This window comes from Achroia grisella, unplaced genomic scaffold (assembly GCF_030625045.1).
Source record: "Achroia grisella isolate CSIRO2021 unplaced genomic scaffold, CSIRO_AGI_Agris_v1 utg512, whole genome shotgun sequence".
NCBI classification, from domain to species: Eukaryota; Metazoa; Arthropoda; class Insecta; order Lepidoptera; family Pyralidae; genus Achroia; species Achroia grisella.
In genome coordinates, this window is record NW_026712906.1 from 1,115,263 (window position 1) to 1,138,551 (window position 23,289).

At 30.7% G+C, this 23,289-nt stretch overlaps 4 protein-coding genes across 6 annotated transcripts; 2 read left to right on the plus strand and 2 right to left on the minus strand.

Moving 5' to 3' along the window:
• Nucleotides 1–3,276: 3,276 nt before the first annotated feature.
• Nucleotides 3,277–5,433, plus strand: LOC131846864 (uncharacterized). Its single transcript, XM_059196283.1, has 2 exons — nt 3,277–3,402; nt 5,206–5,433. The coding sequence occupies exon 2, from the start codon at nt 5,209–5,211 to the stop codon at nt 5,431–5,433; it is 225 nt and encodes a 74-aa protein (XP_059052266.1). The 5' UTR covers nt 3,277–3,402; nt 5,206–5,208.
• A 3,127-nt stretch (nt 5,434–8,560) lies between these two features.
• On the minus strand, nt 8,561–10,018 carry LOC131846838 (uncharacterized). The gene is made up of 2 exons (XM_059196256.1): nt 9,252–10,018; nt 8,561–8,835 (listed from the first exon to the last, which is right to left on the minus strand). Exons 1-2 carry the CDS (start codon nt 10,016–10,018, stop codon nt 8,817–8,819), a joined length of 786 nt encoding a protein of 261 aa, XP_059052239.1. The 3' UTR covers nt 8,561–8,816.
• Nucleotides 10,019–13,994: 3,976 nt separating this feature from the next.
• On the plus strand, nt 13,995–17,962 carry LOC131846863 (prostaglandin reductase 1-like). Of its 2 annotated transcripts, XM_059196281.1 has the most exons (6): nt 14,228–14,628; nt 14,926–15,025; nt 15,423–15,611; nt 15,906–16,024; nt 16,811–17,077; nt 17,648–17,959. In XM_059196281.1, the coding sequence occupies exons 1-6, from the start codon at nt 14,523–14,525 to the stop codon at nt 17,878–17,880; spliced, it is 1,014 nt and encodes a 337-aa protein (XP_059052264.1). In that variant the 5' UTR covers nt 14,228–14,522; the 3' UTR covers nt 17,881–17,959. The 2 variants fall into 2 exon arrangements, with proteins under 2 accessions (XP_059052265.1, XP_059052264.1); XM_059196282.1 differs by lacking the exon at nt 15,423–15,611 and having other exon boundaries at nt 13,995–14,628; nt 17,648–17,962.
• On the minus strand, nt 17,884–22,078 carry LOC131846862 (uncharacterized protein PFD1115c-like). Of its 2 annotated transcripts, none has more exons than XM_059196280.1 (3): nt 21,869–22,078; nt 20,889–21,109; nt 17,884–19,517 (listed from the first exon to the last, which is right to left on the minus strand). In XM_059196280.1, the coding sequence occupies exons 2-3, from the start codon at nt 21,099–21,101 to the stop codon at nt 17,979–17,981; spliced, it is 1,752 nt and encodes a 583-aa protein (XP_059052263.1). In that variant the 5' UTR covers nt 21,102–21,109; nt 21,869–22,078; the 3' UTR covers nt 17,884–17,978. The 2 variants fall into 2 exon arrangements, with proteins under 2 accessions (XP_059052263.1, XP_059052262.1); XM_059196279.1 differs by having other exon boundaries at nt 21,571–22,078.
• Between the last annotated feature and the right edge of the window lie 1,211 nt (nt 22,079–23,289).

Consider the following 23,289-nt stretch of genomic DNA (forward strand, 5'->3'; position numbering starts at 1 on the left):
AACCATTTCATTCATCCTGAAATTAATTCGTGGGAGGTTCGAATCAAGCAAGGTAAAATAAAGTACTGACGAGGCGACTTCTTTAATCCGTCCAATGTCCGTAAATATAATATGCATTGACATACATTTATAGTTTATCTTTAGAATCAAATTATTGAAATAATTGAAATTAACTAGGATGATATTATTTCAAAAATGAACCTCATTCTATTTGTATAATATATAGCTCATATATATATATATCAAAAAAGCTCCAAAATAATACTTAGTTGCGATCCCCTGAAACAACGGATACCTACCTACAGTTTCAATCCTGATAAGAAACTACGAGTTTAGACCTTTGGATTATTTGCTTTATTATTACAAATTTATCTAATAATAAATATTAAAAACTAAGTAATAAATACCCTATATAAAGGTGTAATAATAAAGAGTAAGAGGAAATATGTGAACGACATCTATTCTTATGTATAGATAGAGGGACAGCAGACAGACGAACCGACCTATTTATTTATTGAATTCTTATAGTAAAAGTTATCACTCATACTGTCATTTTTAAAATGGCAACAATATTTCACTATACTATGAAATACATTAATACATCAATCGACTAGATTAATTTTTTCAATAAAAAGATATAAAGGAATCTATCAGCTAGACTCATTGTAAGTGCAAAAAATATTAGGTAGGTACCATATATTACATAAAAAAATAGCTTTTTATATTATTTGTTCCTTATTAAGTACCTACTTACTACTTACAGTTCACAGGTTGCTATTTTTAGGTAATAAATTCAGTGCCATCTAGCGGCTCCTTATTGCATCACTTGCTAAAAATTTAGCATATGAAGATATCTCTGAAATTGCCACATCAACATTGTAGAGATCAATACAGTATGATAACGCCAAAACACAATAAAAATTATTTTAGATATTGTTACGGGGCGGCAACAAATTAAACGCGTAAACTATGATTTTTTTATAATTTTTTTATATAGGTAAGTAATTAATTAAGTAATTATTCTCCTTTATCGTTTTAAATTGAATAATCCTGAACACAATGGTTTTTATTTATAGACAAAAGAAATAGGACCGAAAAAGTCAAGTCAGAACTTATAAATTACACAAAAAAATAAACATGAGTATATGAACCCTCTAGAACATACATTTTATATTATGATTCTAATTATATTTAATCTCTATAATTTATATCTTTACTTAAATTATATAAACACAAAACAGATTAATTGATTATAAAAATATTGTTGTCGTTATCGTACTTCAGAACCAAATGCTGGCGGATGCTGCTGTCGGTAACAATATATAAACACTATTAATTGCAGAAACAGAGTGCGTTCTAATCCGCATCTTTTATATGTTGGATGGCTAGAAGAGCGTGGAATAAGCTTGGCATGAAGTCAGAAGTAAGGTCAGTCAGTCGATCGTTGAGAATTCGCCAGGAATTGACCACAATATTTACATATGGATGTTTGACCTGGTAAGGTAATGCCAAGTTACATCAGCAGCATACAAGCAGGTAGTATTAAGAATCTTTTGAATCGAATTAGAATAACGCTATCTACTGTTTTCTCTAAGAACTACAGCCATTTGTGTGCAAGTTTAGATTGGAAGACATAAGCTAGTAGGTACTACAGATTTTTATAATTAAGGTAAAATATGATGATGCTGTGTATTTAGGGCTTTCAAAATAAAGAAATAGGGTTACGCAGACGTTCTCTCTATAGTCAATTTGCTTTTTGTGTTCAGTCATATACATATGTAATCATGTAGTCATATGTAGTCTTGTTGAGTCATAAAATATAATTAAGTATAAAATAAATTTCTCTGTCTTTATATTACACATTTTTTTATCAAAATAAAAATAGGAATTAAAATTGAGTGATTTTTTGTTATTATATTCTAAAACAAAAGTTTTAAAGGACAAAATAACATTACTTTATAAAATGTAGGGAAATAAAATGAGGTAATTGTTGTGTTGTAGTGGCAAACATTAACCTATTCTATTGTATTTTCAAGGGGATTTCCCGTGAACAATTATAACCTATATTGATATTTTATTTACTACTTTATAGCAATATTCTTTAACAAATTGTTGCTAACTACGTACGACATAATTAACTAAACATAAATAAAATTTGTTTCTTTTTATTTTCACTTTTGTTTATCTTCTATGTATACCTTACTTAGGATACTTTCCGTACGCTATATGCTTTAGGTACTTTGTTCACTGTTTTAATACAAATAAAACTAGTTACAAAGTGCTAAACCACAAGACCACTGAGGTCGTCAACATTATAACTATAGGTAGTTTTAATGGTTTCAGATTCCTAACTAGTGGGTTGCCCTATACTTTGTTGGTAACACTGTCTCGAATCATAATAACACAGATAACATAATATGATAATAATATGACTCACGCGTTACGTGTGCTGGTAGCCATTTTGTATTAAAGACTGCTTATTGAACAGTGTAGCCAGATTAAAGGACCGATTGCCAATTAGGTTATATTGATGGGTATTTTTTTTGTCGGTGCGTCAAAAAATTGCGATTGCCTAGTTTGATAGGTGCAAAGTAAAATACGGTTCCTATCTGTAAATAGCCACTTTATATATGAGTACTTAATAAGAACAATGGTACACTGAGACTACTAGTCTCTGATTACTAAGTATCCTTTCCCCGTACTGAATCTGGTTTTGAAAGGATATGAAATCCAATTCAAGTTATTCAATGAACACTTAGAAACATGACACATAATAAGAAAAGACTTAAATATAATAAAGATAATGAACTTTAATTCGGGCATCGAAATTCCGACGGCCCGAGCCTAGATTCGAACGTCTACCGGTGTCCTCAGACTAAAGTCGTATCTGTCAGCCGGGAGTTGTCCTTCTGCAGATTTGGAGTGCCATCTGCACTCTCCCCCTATCGTCCGGTGAAGCTCTAAAGGCCAGCTACGGTCAACGCATTATAGTTAGAGTAGTCCGAAAAAAAATAACTACTTAGGTCGGTTTCGTAAGCAACTTTTCGACTAAAAGGAAATGAAGCTCATGGTCGGGGCTATAATCAGGGAATCGCCTATTTTATGATTACTAAAGAAAATATTATTTTTTATATGTTAAATTAACAAATCATGTTAACTAACGCACATTGATTCGTTATTGATCAAGTATTACTCTATAATAATCGACGACTTTGGGCTACTTTGTGCTAAAAATTTGCTGAATTAGACGAGACGACCTAGCGACATGTGGCAACACTGCTTACATTCAGTGCCGAAAGAATATTCTAGAACTGCATGGAATATGTATAAATAGAGAACTGTTTAATACTGTAATCAGTACACAGTACATATTGCCACACGGAACTCTGATACAGTAATCCAGTGAGTACTACGTCCATATTATTATCTTTTGTTCTCAGTTTAAAAAAGTGGTACTATGTTGAATCTGTTTATAGGTATATATATATTACAGAGGAAATAATTATAATAAATAATGATGTAGATATAATTATTTCCATAAATAATAATTATGACAGTGAATCATGTGGTGCATGCATAGGCTTGCCAACCATACTTTATAATAACGTACGATAAGTTGTTTTTGGTAATTATACTTTATATTTTTTACATAAAGTAGGTATTTAGGTATGCAAAAATACTTTATTTTCAACCTTTACTGTGATACGTAAAATAAAATATTCATTATGGATACTTAACGATTTATAATTACTGAACGAAATTTTAAATATAAATTGTGAGTTGTGATATTTGTCATAGCTCTAGTGTTAAAAGCACACAAAGAGCTTTGACGTGAAACGCTACACCCGCAAGATTCGTGTTTCGTGTGTGAGAGTGAGGCGCTCTGCGGCGACTGCACACAATGCGCCGAACCTTTAAAAACAAACTTGGTTTCGCTAGTTACATAAGAGCGCATGAAAGGAAACATTAGTGAGTCGTTGTTGTAGGATTTACGACAAGGAGGACATAATCATCATACGTTTTTTTGTCAAAAAAAGTTGGCAACCCTCAGGCATACCTACTTTATAAAATTAGGAATACATTAGTGTCTATTTTAAAACTTTCGCCGACTTTCGCGTTTAATACACACAAATCACAATAAAGGGCAAAAGAGGTCAAAGTTACATCTGTTAAAATTTTTACTATAATAAATAAATTTTATCTACCTATATTATAATTTCTTTTACTGCTTTCTACATATAATAAGGTAGAGTGTGTAAATTTAGTATGTTGTGTACATTATTGTAATTTGTTTAAAATGTTAGGGAAGGGAAGTCATCTAATCCATTAATGTTATTGAAGTGGTAGTAAATGGTAATGTTTGCATCTGTATTTATAAACAAGAATGTTCTGTTTCACTTTATAATCTAAACAATGAAACTTTTTTGAACGTGTTCAATACGCATACGAGATAAATCAGAATAAATATATTTGTGTTTGTCGCGTAGCAAGCAGCAACAAAACGCAATACAAAGGGAGTGTTCTGATTGGACCGCACACCCATCCAATTTAAACAACTTAACGTACAGACTTAAAAATCAACCGATCGATCTAAGGTATAGTTGTTCACTCGATCAAAATTGTAATTTATCACAGTATTTACTCATTAAATTGAAGAATATAAGCGAATCTATCATTTTCAAAAACCCTGTAATCTGCTGAAATCAGCCGCATCATCACGTACCATATTTTAATATTATTAAAATTAGAGGAAGTTATCTTTAAATAAAAAATCCTAAACCCCTAGTTTTCGAGACAATATCATCTATACGTTTGTCTAAGATGAATAAATGAAAATGTATTTTACATGTTTATATCATACATATTTATTAAATACCTAACTGACTAAATCTTCCTATAAAGAATATTGATCAGTTACATAATCTCTGTTTGCCCTATGGTCGACTGGGAGAAAATGCCTTATGGTGTTAAGTCCGCCATATGCACCTTTATTTTGTTTTATATTTGTGCATGAAGTTTTTATAAATAAATAAATAAATAATTTATAATTTTTAGTATTTTTATATAGTCTGCAAATAACAAAATTTTACAATTTGAAAGGCACTTGCTATTCTATCTATAAAAATATTAATTATTAAAGGTCCTAACAGTTAACCTTGGGCTACGCATATGTATTATTATTATTAGTATGATCACATTTTCCAGAAAATGGGCCTAGTTTCTGCAATTGTAGTGAATGTTGTTGGTGGTGCCGTGATCTACGGCACTGGAGGTTTGGGTCTCGGGCTGGTAGCTCCGATGCTGGGTTTTGGAAGCGCAGGAATAGCTGCTGGCAGCACCGCAGCTGCGGCACAGGCATACTACGGCAACTTGGTTGCCGGCAGCATCATTTCTAAGCTGACAGCCGCCGCCATGGTGGCTCCCACTCCGTAAGTTAACCAGTTATTGGTGGTATATCGAATTCAAAAGTAGTCTGAAAACAGTGTATAGATTTAATATATCATAAGAGTATAATAGAATTACATGAATAAAGCCTACCTAGATAAAAGCTACAAGAAAAAATATTTTGAATTGAATTGAAGGGTAGAGAATAACAAGAGAAGTATCTGTCAGAAAAACCTTTACAAACATTATAAGTTGTCAGCTTGTTTATTACCTCTGTCCAGCTAAACAATTGAATATTTTTTTCAATTGTTCAAATCGTGAAAGTATAATAAACAAATTAAATTAAATTAAATCTTAAAATAAAATTTAATATTGTTTTTAATGTTGATACATATATTAAGAGTGCATAAATTCTTGATGTAAATATAAGCTTATAAATTTGTACTTTATTACCAATTTTTTATTTCAGGTAAAGTATCCGTGCCATACTGAACTATTCTTGTATTATTAGACAATTAATAATCACAATTTACTGTTTTACCATTTATTGTTTTATTATACGTTTTGTCACCGTTACACATTCTTCTAACAAACTTATCCAAACTCCTTTTTGACAGCTAGTGTCATTTGTCTTTTGACACTGACTTATTTATACAACATAGATTATATATCATTATTACTACTACATCTTCCCCTTTAAAGAAATTAAATAACAAAACTAAAATTCACAATCATAGTCCTTAAGATAACTAGGAGCATTAATTTTCCTTTTAAACCTAACTACATTTTGATTTTGTTGATTATGTTCTGTATTACCATTTATAAGACTCTCACTATTGTCACCTTCCACATTTACCTCATCTTCATTAATACAAATATTTGATTCAGGGATACACACAGCCATTCTATCCTTACAAGTTGGAGACAATTCTTTTATTATCTCTTCACCTCCTCCTGTAGTGATAGATTTACATGGTTTTACCTGAGATGTATTTCTTCTTAATACACTTCCATTTTCATCAACAATAATAATAGATCTAGGAGAATTGTGAAAATCCTTCACTTTTCCTTTTAACCATACAGTATTTTTCAAATAAACTATATCCTGACCTATGTAAAATTTATCATTACTTGTTAAAGCACATTTATCATAATTACATTTATTAGCATTGTCCCTTTTAGCTTGATAGTCATTAAAATCGTTTACAACTTTAGGAAGTAACAGTTTGTCATGAATAGGTATCTTAGACCTAATTAATCTACTGAATAACAATTGTGATGGTGAATATGGTGAACCCAAAACAGGAGTATTTCTATATTCTAACAATAAATAATGTATGTCTAATTTATTTTCAGAACACTTCTTTAACATATTTTTAGCAATGCCCACAAACCTTTCTATAAAACCATTAGATTTTGGATATAATGGACTGGATGTTATTATTACAAATTGCCATAATTTTGCAAAATTTTGAAATTCCCAGGAATTAAATGGCATATTATCAGCTCGTATTACTTTAGGAATGCCATGTATTGAAAAAATATTTTTTAATATTTTTATTACTGTGGAAGCAGACAATGATGATACTTTAACCAATTCAAACCATTTTGAATAGTAATCAGCTACAATAAGATAATTTTCTCCAGAATAATTAAAAAAATCACAACCTATTTTCTCAAAAGGTAAATTAGCTCTTATATCCAAAATCATGGGTTCCTTTGCCTTCCTAGCACTATACTTCTCACACAATGCACATTTTGACACAACATTCATGATATCCTGTTTAATGCCTGGCCAATAAAACAAAGAAGCAGCTCTAGATTGTGTTTTTGTTATACCAAAGTGTGAACTGTGCACTTCATTGATAATTTTATTCCTTAATATTGCTGGAACTATTATCTTATGATCTACATATACTACCGAGTTTTCATAATAAATGTTATTTTTAAATTTATAAAATGACTTTACATGATCTGGCACTTTACTTATCTTATTTGGCCAACCATCTCTACACAATATTATTAGACTTTGTAATATTATGTCATTCTTAGTTTCCGAAATTATCTCCTTCATATATGCATTAGAAACATTTACTGTATGAACTACTTTATCAATAGACAATTCAAAGTTTTCAATACTGGCTGTACTCGACGCCCTACTTAATGCATCAGCAATCAACATTTGAGATCCCCTAATAAACTGCAATTCTAAATCATATATAGCCAATTTAATTCTAATTTTCCTCAATCTCTGTGAATTTATCTCATGCAATTCTTTGTTCATTAAAGCTATGAGTGGCTGATGGTCAGTCTGTACAGTGATGTGTCTACCATAAATATAATAATGAAATTTACGACAAGCAAATAACACAGCTAAGAATTCTTTGTCTATTTGCCCATATTCACATTCAATTCTACTAAGACTTTTTGATGCAAATGCTATAGGATGCTTATTTTGTAACAGTACACATCCCATGGCATTCTTGGAGCTGTCTGTCTGTATTACAATTGGTAATGAGGGATCAAAATTTTGAAGTACTGGTGGGGACATTATGAGCTGTTTTACTTTCTCAACACATTTTGTGTGATTTTCATTCCACTGAAAAACTATATTCTTTTTTAGCAGTTCACGAAGAGGAGTTATTATTTCAGACAAGTTGGGAATAAAATCTCTCAAATAATTAACAAATCCTAGAAATCTCTGTAAGCTCTGTTTATCATTAGGCATATCATAATTAATTATTGCTTTTATTTTGTTACTATCTGGCCTCAGGCATCCATCTACAATTTCATGACCAAAATAGTGCACTATGTTTGGTAAATATTGAAACTTATTTATATTAAATTTAATATTCAATTCCCTAGCTCGCAATAGCACTTTTTTTAATGCTACATCATGTTCCTCTTTAGTGTTACCAAATACTAAGAAATCATCAATATATATGAAAAGATTATCTATATCATTAAAGCATTTTTCACAATTATCTTGGAATATTTCAGCAGATACATCTAACCCAAATGGTAAGACATTAAAAGAATAAGTGCCAAACACTGTAGAAAATGTACACAACTTTGTACTCTCCTCTGACAACCCTATCTGCCAAAATGATTCTTTCAAATCTAGAACAGAAAAATATTTAGCTTTACCTATTTTCGTTTTCAAATCATTAATTGTAGGAATCTGATAATATTTTTTTAGTATACATTTATTTAAGGACTTAGGATCTAAACATATACGTATAGAATCTTCATCTTTTTCTACTATTACAATTCTATTTATCCACTCTGTGGGTTCCTCTTGTTTCTTAATTATTCCCTGGTTACATAAGCGATCTAACTCTACTTTTAGCTTCTCTTTTAATTTTATAGGTACTCTATGTGGAGGTTTAGATACAGCTTCAGATCCTGGTTTCAATTTAATTCCATACCTCTTAGGAAATCTCCCGGACCCTGTAAATACATCCATATAATCATTGATAATGTTACTTCTGTTTGTGTTTCCTTTAATCTCCTTAACTCCATTTACATCCTTTCTTAGCACTAGACCAATCAATTCACATGTATATCTTCCTAATGTGGGTTGAAGACCTGATTCTGTGACTATAAATTCAATTAAATAAGTTTTAGAATTTAATTTGACTTCTAACAATACAAGCCCATGCACTTTAATACTAGATTTATTATAAGCATGTAACGTAATTCTACATTTATTTAACAAAATCTTTTTGCTCTTCAAAAGGTTTTCATATATATTGTATGGAATTAAATCTACCTCTGAACCAGTATCCAGTTTGAACTTAATATATATGTTATTTTCTACTAATAATTTTTGCACCCATTTATCATTATTGCTATTGTATACTGACCCACAGTAGTACTCTCCTTCAGAGCCTTGTGGCTCCTGTTTTTCTACAGCTTTTACATTCTGCTTCAATCTCGTACGACAAACAGATCCAAAATGGTTAAGTTTCTTGCATCTGGAACATTCCTTTCCTCTTGCTGGACACTTTTCCATTTTTGCCACATGTATTTGACCACACCATTTACAGTTGATTGTCCTTTCACTGTGATGTTTTTGCAATACCTGATCCACATGGTTATCTTTTTTCTGGATCTCCTCCACTTGCCTCTTATCCATCTCTGATATTCTCAATCTTTTTATGACTTCTTCTAATTCCATGTCTCCTTCTACCAACAATTTCCTTTGACATTTTAAATCTGACGTGCCCAAAACTAATCTATCGCGTATTGCTTCTTGTTCAGATTGAAATCCACAGTCTTTCACTAATTTATTTATATCCGTCAGGAAATTAACAAATGGCTCACCTTCAGACTGACACCTTTGATAAAATAAGAATCTACAATACAACTTATTCTTCTTAGGCTCACAATATGCTTCGAATTCTTGTAATATTCTAACATAAGTTTTCTCTTCATTTTTCAAGTTGAAATTATTATAAATTTTTATACCTTCTTCTCCCACTAAATTCAACAATATAGCTACCTTTCTTGCGTCTGGTATTTTCTCCAAGTCCGCAGCTAGTAAATATATTTCAAGCCCTTGCTTGAAAGCCCTCCATTTCTCGTCCAAATTTCCCGAGAGTACAAGTTTTTCCGGAAGATAACACTGCATCTTTTTATATGGTTTCGTTTCGTCTCGACTGCGCCATGTATTATTAGACAATTAATAATCACAATTTACTGTTTTACCATTTATTGTTTTATTATACGTTTTGTCACCGTTACACATTCTTCTAACAAACTTATCCAAACTCCTTTTTGACAGCTAGTGTCATTTGTCTTTTGACACTGACTTATTTATACAACATAGATTATATATCATTATTACTACTACAATTCTAGCGGATATCTTTGACTGATATTGTATTATATGCATAAATATTGTTCTCTGTGTATTAATATATACACTATGAGTTTTATTTGTCAATCTTAAATGTGGTTTGCAGAAATATCTATCGTATATGTAATCTGCACAGAAAGGCATACTAATGTTTTGAATGCATGAATGAAAATATCTCCGTCTGTCGATTTGTTATCTTTTCAGTAGTAAGTAATCGGTTAAACGAATCTTGACAAAATTTGCCCTGAAAATAGATTATATTACGAGGCCAGAAATAGGCAAATTTTTTATACCTATGTATTGTATTTTAAAAAAATCTGATGAAGTCGCCTGCAACAGTCAGTATGTATAATATAATTTGTGACCGATGTCGATTTATCTATTATCAAATATAGAAAAAATGACATTGTAAATATTAAAGAAAACAATCTGTTATGTAATGTTTTGAATGGTATATTAATATATAATTGGAATATAAATGGTAGAATAATATTAATATATATAAGCTATATGGCAATAAGGTCCGAGTGATGGTAAGTGGCAACCGTCGATATAGATGAATAGCATATAATGTAAGAATTAGTCGAAAAGTACCTAGATGCACTACTTTTGAAAATATAAGCAGAAACATATTTTGTATAAATATACATATTATGTACAAAAAAATATTTTGTACATATAAAAATTTAACGATGTAAGTATATTCTTATGAAATTGGAGAACAATGAAACACTAACGATATCCTAATAGACTATTGTTATTGTGTAAAAAAACCTCATTGAACACTGCATATTGTATAAATACTTGGCAAAGGCCGGTGCTCGACAAAATTCTTTATATTTTGCCAAGCTGAAGAGGAAACGGAACTACACATCCTATGTGGTTGTAGCCCACTCATGCATGATCGAATTATCTCCTTTCGAAAGTATACACTCTTTCCTGAAGAGATAAAAACAACCGCTCCAAAGAACATCTTCGATTATTGTCCCTGACAGGTCTCGGTAGCGAACTTTCAACAAGGGCGACCACAATAGGTCTTTGTGGGTCGAAGTGCTCGAAGTGGTCGAAGTCTACAAGCACATAACAATAGCCCAAACTCCTCAATTAAAAAAACTATCACCTATATGTACACATAAGCAGCACCACGGACATATCATTATCATGTGACGCCCGTGATACCACTCATACGTAACCATTTCGGACGACTAAGATGTTATGCTTCCATATTCTGTAATTTCACTGCCTTCGACTAAATAATATATTATCTGTGCTTCAACCGAAATATAGGTGACAAAGCCAGCTTTTTAGGTGAGACAAGAACTCAAGCAAACGCAAATTTGTGGGAAATCAGTAAATATAAATAAAAGGAAATACAATAGGTATTGCTATAATTGAATATTTTAATTAATGTCATTAGCTTCACACGATAATCCTTCACGAGTAGTATACCAACCACGCGCGCAATCGTGAGGGCTTTAGGTTTCTCTCTTTCGCGCGTAAAGTATTTTCATTTGCTTTTAAAAAAAAATTTTTATTCCACTGATTTTATTGTCCAAAAACAAGTTTAAGATCAATTAATTATCAATAACTCTATAATTATTTTTTTTTGTCTACAGTCTACAGATTATTAGAGAAACACTATTTTTAACAAATGTATTTCTGAAGGAGTGTTTCCCAATTTAATGAAACATAGTAAAATAACGCCACATTTTAAGTCAGGGGATAATACTGAAGTAGGTAATTATAGGCCCATTTCTATCTTAGCAGTACTAAGTAAAGTGTTTGAAAAAATTATGCTCAATCAAATGCTTCAACACTTTAAAACAAATAGACTGCTTCACAGTCGGCAATTTGGTTTCACGGCCGTTAAATCAACTACTGACGCTGGTGTAGCTTTAATGATACACATTTTTGACTGTTGGGAGAGGTCTCAGGATGATCACGAAACACTCTTACTCAAACTAGAACATTACGGTATTCAAAATGAAGCTCTAAAGATGATGAAATCCTATTTAGATAATAGAATGCAAATTGTTGAAATAAATGGTGTAAGGTCCGTAGGTTCCAGTGTTAAAATGGGTGTTCCTCAGGGATCTATTCTTGGTCCTTTTACATGGTAGAAAAAATAGCAGACATAGTTCTGTTTGCCGATGATACTTCATTAATATTTAAAGTCAATCGACATATTGATGATATGAAAGAAGTAAACAGTGCTCTCTCTTCTGTTTTAAAGTGGTTTAATGATTCAAAAATCATACTGAACAATAAACTTATTAACTTTGTTGATGATACTGTATTTCTTGGTATCACATTAGACTCCAAACTACAATGGGGTGCTCATATTTCTGAATTGGCGAATAGACTTACATAGTTCTGCCGCTTATGCGGTAAGAAGAATTAGACAATTAACAGACGTGGCAACGGCTAAACTAAAATAAAACCTTATAATTTAAATTAATGATGGTCGGTCGTTTTCGACCACTATTTATTATTGTCTAAAACTAATGCTAATTCTAAGAAGTGTTTAAATAATGAAATGGCTTCACTCTTAACACCTTGAACTAGGTACCTATTCTGCCAATTTATTTTACGATAATGTTACAAAGAAAATTAAATACCGTCTCTCTAGTTAAAAATGACAATAAAAATAACGACTGTTGTACTAGGTTTGTTTACTAAAACACTTACAAAGGAATCACAAATTGTTCCTATAGAGGGCATTTATTAGCTATCACTAAATATTATTGATTAATTCTCATTAATAGAATTGAGAGTAGCACGTACTTTTTTAGTGCAATAATTTAAAACGTATCCTCGTACGGTATAAATATTTGTAGTCATGAGTATAATTGTTTGTATAGGTGTGGGTGTTTTCTATGTATATATGTATGTACAGAAAACTGTATCTATATACTTTTATCAGTTATCTAGTACTCCTAAAACAAGTTCTCTTAGGATTGGATGGCGCTGTGTGATTTTTTGTTACTGTTATTAAAATCTTATTACTGTCTCTATTAAATGTTATTCAATCATTGATATCATTAATATAGGTTTCATGCGTATATTGATTCAGTTAGTAATGATATTATCTTCTCAGTGGTAATGATAAATACTTACCAATGTAAAATATGATATGTGTGAATACTTTTCTTTAGGTTCCATATATGGGGGTTGACTAAAACAAATAAATTCATTGTAAACAACTATTTAGGTAGTCATAAAATATTACCAAACAACTAAATTTATACCAATATCTCCCTCTCCTATCTCCACATTCGTATCATATGAAGAATATTAATGTTTTATCTTTCACGATTATTAGAATTATATAACGTAAATTGACGTATGAGTTTACCTCAATAATGTAGAAACAAGTGGTTATTTGCTCAATCGATACGAACCTAAAAATAATTTTAACTTAAAATATGACAAGTTAGCCAACGAAGCATCAAACGATCACTAAACCATCATAACCATAGATTACAATTTATGATATTTCTCTGCTTGTCTATATATATATATATCCTTAGAATGAATTTAAGAACCAAACTACCTATTATTAATAAAATGTTAAATATATACCTATATAAAATATTGTATCTATATTTAAAGGTGGAAATGTTTCATTTTCTGTTTTTTGTTTATAAAACCAAATTTAACTTAACCTGTTTATAAAAAATTATCTACATAAATAAAATATATCAGCTAGTACTGAAACCAGTATATAAGAAAATGTAAGATATGTGTAATAATGATGGCTACCTGTACAAAAACCTTAATATAAACACAGCTTGCTTAAGTATCTAATTATAAGTACCTACGTATACCTATATAGCTAAGTACCTCTACCCACATATTTCTTACCTCACAAATCTACCAATCTCTTAAGTTTTGGTATTGTACTCTATATATAGGTATACTATGCTATGATATATTACAATCATGCAAGTCAATATTATTGGCACTGATAATTCTACTGAGATAAATTTGTGTAAGTGTTGTCGTACTGATAAACAACAACCACATTATCTCAAGAGTTGTATTAATATTTGCCAGTCACCTATGAAACAAACGCTGATAACAACGAATTTAATACTCCTTAAAAATATTTAGTCTGTTTTCTATACGAAGTCAATAAGAGTAACTATTTTTTACAATTCCTAATTTTATTACAAGTTACATGCTTAAATTTAAATTTTCCCGCTATTCAGTAAGTGAACTGTCACTATAGAGCATCGCGATTACAAATTAGACGAATTTAAAATATTTTTTAACAATGGTGTTATCAAAAAAGTATATTGTTCTAAGGCCTTTTTTTGGAGAACCGAAGAATAGTGATTTTAAGATTGTAGAAGAGGAACTGCCTGATTTACAAGATGATGGTGAGTTACAGTTAAGAAGGTTATTCTTCTTTCATTTTATTATTTCAAATAAACTAAACAGTAAATAAATAATAATGCTTTCAGACTCTAATACCTACTTATGCTTTCTACTACAGAGGCATATTTTAACCGACTTCAAATAAAAAGAAGGTTAATGTTTCTCAACGTAATTACATACCTATGTACTTATATTGGTATATACCAACCAAACGGTCTAAATGAAGAAGAGGGAATGAGTATGTTAGTAATTGGTACCACCATTAAGTTATTTTGATAAACTATCCTATATTTTTGCAGAATTCTTGGCAAAAGCAGCATACATAAGCGTAGACCCATATCAAAGAATGAAACTGGGAGATAAATATCCATGTGACATGATTGGAGGCCAAATAGCCAAGTTAGTACTTACCTACATAAGTACTTCGATCTCTTTTATATTAGTGTAATAACTAATAGCACAACTATTTCGATGTAATAATAGAAATAATGTAATGAAACATCTTTATTTGGAATATTTATATATTCTTTATTATATATTCACCAACCGTCCGCAACCTTTTTCATTTATAATATTGGAAAACGAAACAAAACCATCATTAAAATTCGCTCCAAAAGCTGCACTTATTTTTTGGGTTGTTATCTTACACGAGCAAATATGATATCATACGTATGTCACTCAATTCTAAATAATTTTACATGGTCTATCAAAAGACAAACTATTGAGTTTGGTCTCTTATAACATTTAAAACAGTCGCGAAATTGACCGAGTTTTATGAAGGAATTATTTGTTCTAGAGTTATAGAAAGTAAGAATAAGGAATATCCAGTTGGTACATGGGTTATGGGCCACTTTGGTTGGCGGACATATACTATCACAAAACCGAGTGACGAAAAATTCTGCATTCAGAAACCGTATTTGTACCGTTTACCCGATTTTGGTAACTTGCCAATATCTTTAGGATTGGGTGTCTGTGGAAGAGTCGGGTAAGTGAAATCCGTTGTAATATTACAAATGTGAAAATGGGTCTGACTATCTATTACCTTTTCACAACTAAACGGCTGAACGGACCTCTGAAAGAACACGATGAAAATACACAATCCTTTATCTCAAAAAAATATTCCAGAGGAGTCGCAAACTCACGATGCAGTTAGAGAACCACTGCAGTACCTATATCTCTATATATCTGTTGTAACGATTTCCACAATTTTACTGTGTTGATATAATTTATTGACTATATATATATATTCTTATACCTAATTAATTTATATTTATCACAGAAATAGCGCATATTTCGGTTTCACACAAATTTGTCAACCAAAACCTGGAGAGACAGTGGTGGTGTCGGGTGCCGCCGGAGCCGTCGGTTCTCATGTCGGCCAAATCGCTAAGATACTTGGTAAAGATTCTTCTATTAGAATTAACTAACAGCAGGAAACTGGACTGTGGTGAGTGGAGGCGATCGCTACATTGTACGATCTTAACTAGCCTAGCGGAGACCAGTATTTCTGTATCGTATGCTCGCGAAGCATTTTAATGTCGTTTGCTTCTCTGCATAGATTAGCGTTGCATAACTTTTTTTCTATACACTGAGTAAGTACCTTTTATGCTGACTCTGCGATATACATATCTCAGTAACAAAAATAATATTCTTACGTTAATATTATCCAATCTCGTAAAAAGCAGCAGAAAGTGTCATTTATTACCTAGTTAAGATGTGTAAATTTGCGTAAAATTTGCATTTACGTAAATGGTACTAAGCCAATAATTAACACAATTGTAAACCCTATCGATTGTAATAAAAATAATAAAAAAAAACGTTGTACAATTGACAAATATAATTCAGACTATGGATTTTGAATTCAATAAAAATGCATACTTATTTTTATCTACAATACGTTATCATAATTGCCTTGCCTTTATCCCATTATTTGGGTTCGGCGCAATATATCATTCTCTTCCACTGATCTCTATCGGCCGTTATATCTACATGGCATACTCTACTTTTATCAAATCATCCTTCACACAATCCATCCATCTTTTTTCAGGGCGTCCTCTACCTTTCCATCCATCCACGTTCATATTATACACTTTCTTTAAGACATGATCCTCGCTCCTTCCCATAACATGCCGCATTTATCTACAATAGATATTACAAGTTAATATGTATAATTTTTTAATTCAGGATGTCGAGTGATAGGCTTTGCTGGAACAGATGAAAAATGTAAATGGCTGACGAATGATCTTGGATTTGATGCTGCAGCCAACTATAAAAATGTGAACATTGCAACTTTCCTTAGAGAAAACGCACCTAATGGTGTAGATTGCTACTTCGACAATGTAGGTGGAGAAATAAGCAGTGTTGTGGTATCACAAATGAATCTGTTTGGAAGGGTAGCAACTTGCGGTGCTATATCAAGTTACAACGAAACAGAATCTGAAAAGCGAAAAGGTAACATTGATAACATCTTTGTGAAAAGTATAATAAAAATCTAAAGTAATATCACAGATAACATAATATTACATAGTAATATTTAAAATTGCATAGTTTCAAAGTAAGCAGAGCTTGTGTTATGGGTACTAAACGACAATTAGAAATATTTAAATACTTGTATATTTTTTTGTATGCACGTATATGTGTAGATAATAAATACCTTGATCTATTAATAATCTATTTTAAAAGTTCTGTCACCTAAAGAAATATATAAAAAGTTTCCCTATCCTAAATCTATATTTGATTGCACTACACTTTAACAATTTTTATATGTAAATACGAACAACAGCGACGGTGTATGTATAAAAATACTTTATAATTAAATTTCTTTCAAAAATCATCATTGCCTTGCCTTCATATACTATAGTTCTTAAAAAAAAATATAATTTTTAAAATATGATATGATATTTTATATTTTGTATGGCTCTGTAGTGTTACGACTATACTCTTGAAAGTTGTTCAGTTTCACAAATACTGGTTTCATTATTATGCAATATGCGAATTATTTATAAGTTTCACCTTTTTCAGCTACGATTCTACAACCGTCGATTGTAAGAAATCAATTAAAAATTGAAGGATTTTTGGTAAATAGATTCGCAGATCGTACAACTGAAGGAATCAAACAAAATCTTCAATGGGTACAAGAAGGAAAGCTGAAGTACCGAGAACATATTATTGATGGATTTGAATCAACAGCTGATGCATTCATAGGATTATTTAATGGAGCAAACACAGGAAAATCTCTAGTGAGAATAATTTAATAAATGGGATGTTTAAATTAAATTAATTTTTACAATATATTAAATGCTTAAATATAATTAAATGTTTTGTTAAGAAATCTTACAATTTATCATAAAAGTCATCTAGCCTTGCGACGTTTGGAAGGCGGAGAAACTTTTTGTTTTTGAGTATATTTATTAATAAAAAGTTCTTCATAAATTAAACTCTTTGCATTTGGACTTAAATATTTAGATATTTCTTGATAAAGGCGTTTTTTATCAGATTCTTCATTAGCTGGAATTTGAGTGGTGACAGATTTAGTTTGTAAAGGATGAGGTAACATTGAAAACTTTAATTCATTTATCTTTTCAGAATTTTCATCTATTTTTCTAGACAAAGTTTCCTCCATTTTCTTTATTCGTTCTTCTAAAATGGCAATAGTAGATACATTCGTATTACAATGCTCAAGATCTCGATCATGGTAGGATTCGATTTTAGGTGTCTCCTTTTGTTTAATTCGCTTCTTTGTATTATTTGTTTGTTTAACCTCTTCATTCACTTGATAAGGTTCATCTAATTTATCAAAACAAGTTTCTATAATGTCTCTCAGTTTCATATTAAACTTTCTTTTTTCTTCAATTGCTGCTACTCTCTCTGGAGAAATTTTGTTCTTTAATTGTGCAATTTTGGGGGATGTTGACAAACCTAGATTTAGAATACTATTTTCAGATGACTTTTTAGATAGATCAATTTCCATATTATCAAATGTTTTATTTGTTAACATTATATTTTTATTAGTTTTTTGTTCCTTTGTTTTGCCAATATGGGGTTCTACATTTTGATTATTGTATTTTTTATCCACTTCTATTTCTACACAGTATTTTGTTGGCTTATCATCTAATAATATATTACTTTTAGTTGCTTCATTGGACTGAATCTTAATTTCTGTATTAGGTCCACAAATAATTGAAGTAGGAGAAATTCTACGTAGTTTTTTAGGCAAAGGAAATGGTTCAGATATTTTTTTTTCTGATATAATTTTTATTCTATTATTTGTAGTTGGCTTCGCTGTTGATATTGGTGTTTGTTGGTCTTTTGATATTCTAACATCATTTTGGTTTAGAGTGTTTAGTTGAGTATACCAAGTGTTGTCGAAATTAGGCGCCAATTCAACTTTAATTATATTTTCATCAATATTATTGCAAAATGGAGACATCAGGACTACTGGTGGTGATTGATACTTTTTGATCATCTCTGGTACTGCTTGTTTGCATTGTATATCAAAATTCTTATTTAAATTTATTTTCTGTTCTTGACTTGGCTGTTCATTATTTTTATAATTATCTAATTTATCAGTAACATAGTACTCTATGTTGTTGCAGTTTGAATCCTGAATATTGTTTTGTATATTCATGTTATTATTGTACTCTTCTAAACTTTTATTTTTAATTGGAGTACTTGCATTCAATATATTCGGAATGTTTGTCTCATTATTCCTTAAGAAATCTACATATTTTGTGGAATAATTGGCCTTTTTATCAGTTACCGTTAAAATATCATTTTCAATATCCTGAACAGTTATATTACATATCTTATTTGGTCTTTCTAAATTATCATTTTTTGTTTTGCAATAGGGTCCATCTTCTGAAGGTACTGCATCACATTTCAGTTTATCTTTCTGTAATTATAAAAAAATTTTTAATACATATACATTTTAAATATAGGTACATGAATACATTTATAGTAGATGGAATAAATAAAACTCTTGTAAGTTTACTAAAATACCAGCATAAACATAAACAAGTCTTGTATTACTCCTAATACGCAATTTTACATTTTTTACTTGACAATGTTATTTTCTTATGAAAGTATACTATTTAGCGTATTTACTGTTTACAATTAGTTTGAAAAAGTTAAAATTAAAACAGTATTATTTACTTCTATTAACTGTAACTGTGACTGTGAGTAAGTGCTCACTGTATTTTTACAACCTAATGTTTAAATAAAGATTTTAGAATGTCAAAAACAGCATACATAAGAAATAAAAAAAATCACCCAAAGTTTTAACCACTACTAGAGACCACTATCCCCCATCTTTCTAGAAGTAAGGGCAGATAAATCATATGTTTTTTGAGAATCAATCACTACTTTAGTATTTTCCTAATAGTGGAAGGGTTGCTCGGCCAGGCCATGCGCCATGGAATGGTATATATGAAACTCGGAAGGAGCTATATCAAATGAATACCATAAAACTTTCCATTGAAATATTTCCAGGTAAGTTATTTTGGAACACAGGTTTTGGAACATGAGGCCAACTGTTATTATGTAACAAATCACTTTGTTGCATTTAATTACACCTCGCTGATTCCATCAAGTGCAGAGAAGCTACCAACCGTGGATATTTGGTCTTGAAAGAAGATGTTGGTATGGTCATGGCTAATTGTATGTTTTGGGAGAACTGGAATGTAAGTAATGTGGACTGTTGACCCAATTACTAGCAATGTACCAATATGCAATGTCAGATAGACTCCATGCAGGCCACCTGAAAACCTTCATCACAATTTCTTGGAGGATTTGTCAAGATGGGTAACTCAGTTGGGAGTATTATAATCAGTAAAAAAACCTATGATAATAACCATATTCACTTCACATCACCAATTATGACTAACAGAACATTCTCACAGTAAACCTCAACAAGCATTCTGGTGCTTTAGCAGATTTCTTTTGAATAAAATGTCCCACAAAATCACTTTATTCGAAAGGAATGTAGTTAATTTCAGAATCAATATATATCAATATAAATTTGTGTTCAATAAATAAAACTAATTAGAACCCTATAGCCACCTAGAAAATTTGTAAAATAGTGTTATTTTTAATCAAAATTAATTTCATTTTGAATACAAAGTTTACAGGTTATTGAGAAAGATAAATTACAATTTTATTAACTGTTGACTGCTTTGCTCAACACTACGTAATATTTGTACACTTACATAAATGGTGATCATAGCTCGGAATGTAATCATATATATATAAAAAAAGAATAAAATACCTTATAATTCATGAACTGTTCATCTTTGAAATGATGTTGACAAACTACTCTATTTCTAAGCTGCGACACCTTCAAATTGAAGAACTCAAGTCTGTTAGCATTAAGTAGCCATTGGTGACACCTCACTTTGTCGAACACAGGGTAATGAAACATGTGAGTTTTTCCATCAGTCTTGACAGTGCATGTACGATATGTACAGCGACAGCCACCCATTGTTATACCTGGAAGTATTATTTACATAATAAGTGGCTGACACAATCTTAAAAAAGCATGATACATTGAAAACAATGAAGTACAAATGTAGAGATCATCATGACATCATGAGTGACAAGTATGTTTCTGAGGGTTATCTATGTAATTTGGAAAACTACACTATGTAGTGAATTTTCACTTGAAGTATATAGTGTCTAATTTTCACATCATAATATATGATGTGAAGATTATGTATACAAATACAATAATAAAATCTTAAAAAGAAATGTAAAAATATGAACAACATGTTCATTAAACCCAAAAAAGGTATTCCCTTATTGTATGCAAATAAAGCTTAAAATTACAAGTATATTTTGTAGGCATTTATTTAAAATATACATCAAAAATATGTGCAAAGCTTCCTTCTAAAACAAATAGGTATTTAATGGACATAATAAAGCTATGCTAATAATAAAATTTAGTCTCTTACTGTAATGGTTAAACTACAAATAGATAATCAAATAAACAGCCCAAGACTTCATCCAAGATTGCAAATTATATCTAATGTATTGTCAATGTTCACGTTGGATAAAATGAACTTAAAACTGGATTAAGGATTTAGACATATAAACTACTCATGTTTTTCACTCAATTTTCACCACATAAAACAAAGCGTATTTATTGAAATTACTATTTGTAGTACCACAGACATTTTACATAATATATTTATTGGCTATGAAATATTATTATTATAGGCTAAAGATATATTAAAAGATGAAAATAAATACTCTAAAATACTAATAGATTGCACCACAACATAACTTTAAAAAAAAATGTGTTGTGTTAGAGATGTATCAACTCGAGTAACTCGAGTCAAATTCTCTCAACTCTACTTTGGGCTAGCGACAAATGCACCAATAGAAATCACAATTCCTTCGATACATATAAAATATAACCAATATTTTATATGTATCGAAGGAATTGTGATCGAAAATACTTTTAAGAATATTCACTTCCAAAAAACATTTGTTGTTATATTTACGTATCCAGAAAATGCTATTTAAAATTGAATAAAATTTCTAATTGCAACGAAAATTGAGGCAAGTAATAAATAAAGTAACCAGATGTATTATCTAGTAGATTATTACATAATTATTATTTAAAATAACAAAGTTGCTTAAGTCTGTTTCATTTTAATGATTAAAATATTATTAGCACATGTCTTGTATTTTATTAAAGTATAAAACTGTGTCTTTCTATATATCTTCTTCTATATTACAATAATATGTACATTATACAGTTAGACTGATATTAGTGTGCGACTGATATTATATACTTACCTACACACGTTTGTATAATACGTGTGTGGCGAATTAATAATAATCGCGCGGCAACACCGTTGCCTAGTTACGACAGAAGAATAAAATAACAGGCCTGTCATTCGAGACCGAATCACTTTCTTGTACATACCTATATATTCATTGTAAATATTTCGTAATTATAAATATGTACATAACTACAATCTGGACTCATCATTTCACCTCCTTTCATGATGCTGCTACAAGAACACAACATAATCATAAATAATAGCGGCCCCATCTTAGCCGCTAAACATGTGTAATAATTATGAGTAACTACTAAATCTAAATTAAAACTAAAGTCAGAGATAAATGAGTCATAACTCGATCGATCAATGAAAATTGTTCTAAAAGAGAGATTCATAACCAATAATACACTCAGATTTTGTTGGTACCTCGCGCTGTGTAAGTCGATTTCAAATCGTGTTACCTGAATTTCAACTCGAAATAATAAGAATTTTACGTGTTGGAACATCACTATATTGTTGTAGAAGGAGTAATGTTTATTTTGGTCTCAGGTCTATGGAACAAAGAAGTATTAGTGTCTATGGTCAGAACACAATAAATCAGAGTCGTGTTTGTATGGGAAGTTATTTTTAGGATTTTAGGGTATTTTAATATAACTAGAGTGGCTTACCAGATATCCAAATATCGTAAGCGGTGGAGACGGAAGCAGATACGGGTATTACACACTGGAAGGGATCAGGCGAGTAGGTACACAACACGACACGAACACTTTAGACACTATTATTTACAATTTATGTAATACGTATATGACATACACTTTTTCAGTTTTTTTTGAGAGTGACAATAAACAAGGAGGGTAGCCCTAGTAACCACTCTAGTCATAG

Bases quoted from the DNA above. Each gene is read 5' to 3' on its own strand.
- LOC131846864 (XM_059196283.1), top strand. From the start codon at position 5,209: ATGGGCCTAGTTTCTGCAATTGTAGTGAATGTTGTTGGTGGTGCCGTG.
- LOC131846838 (XM_059196256.1), bottom strand. From the start codon at position 10,018: ATGCAGTGTTATCTTCCGGAAAAACTTGTACTCTCGGGAAATTTGGAC.
- LOC131846863 (XM_059196281.1), top strand. From the start codon at position 14,523: ATGGTGTTATCAAAAAAGTATATTGTTCTAAGGCCTTTTTTTGGAGAA. The intron at 15,026-15,422 runs GTTAGTACTTAC...TATTTGTTCTAG, and splicing joins ATTGGAGGCCAAATAGCCAA to AGTTATAGAAAGTAAGAATA. The intron at 17,078-17,647 runs GTAACATTGATA...CACCTTTTTCAG, and splicing joins AGAATCTGAAAAGCGAAAAG to CTACGATTCTACAACCGTCG.
- LOC131846862 (XM_059196280.1), bottom strand. From the start codon at position 21,101: ATGGGTGGCTGTCGCTGTACATATCGTACATGCACTGTCAAGACTGAT. The intron at 19,518-20,888 runs GTATTTTATTCT...TTATAATTACAG, and splicing joins AACAGTTCATGAATTATAAG to AAAGATAAACTGAAATGTGA.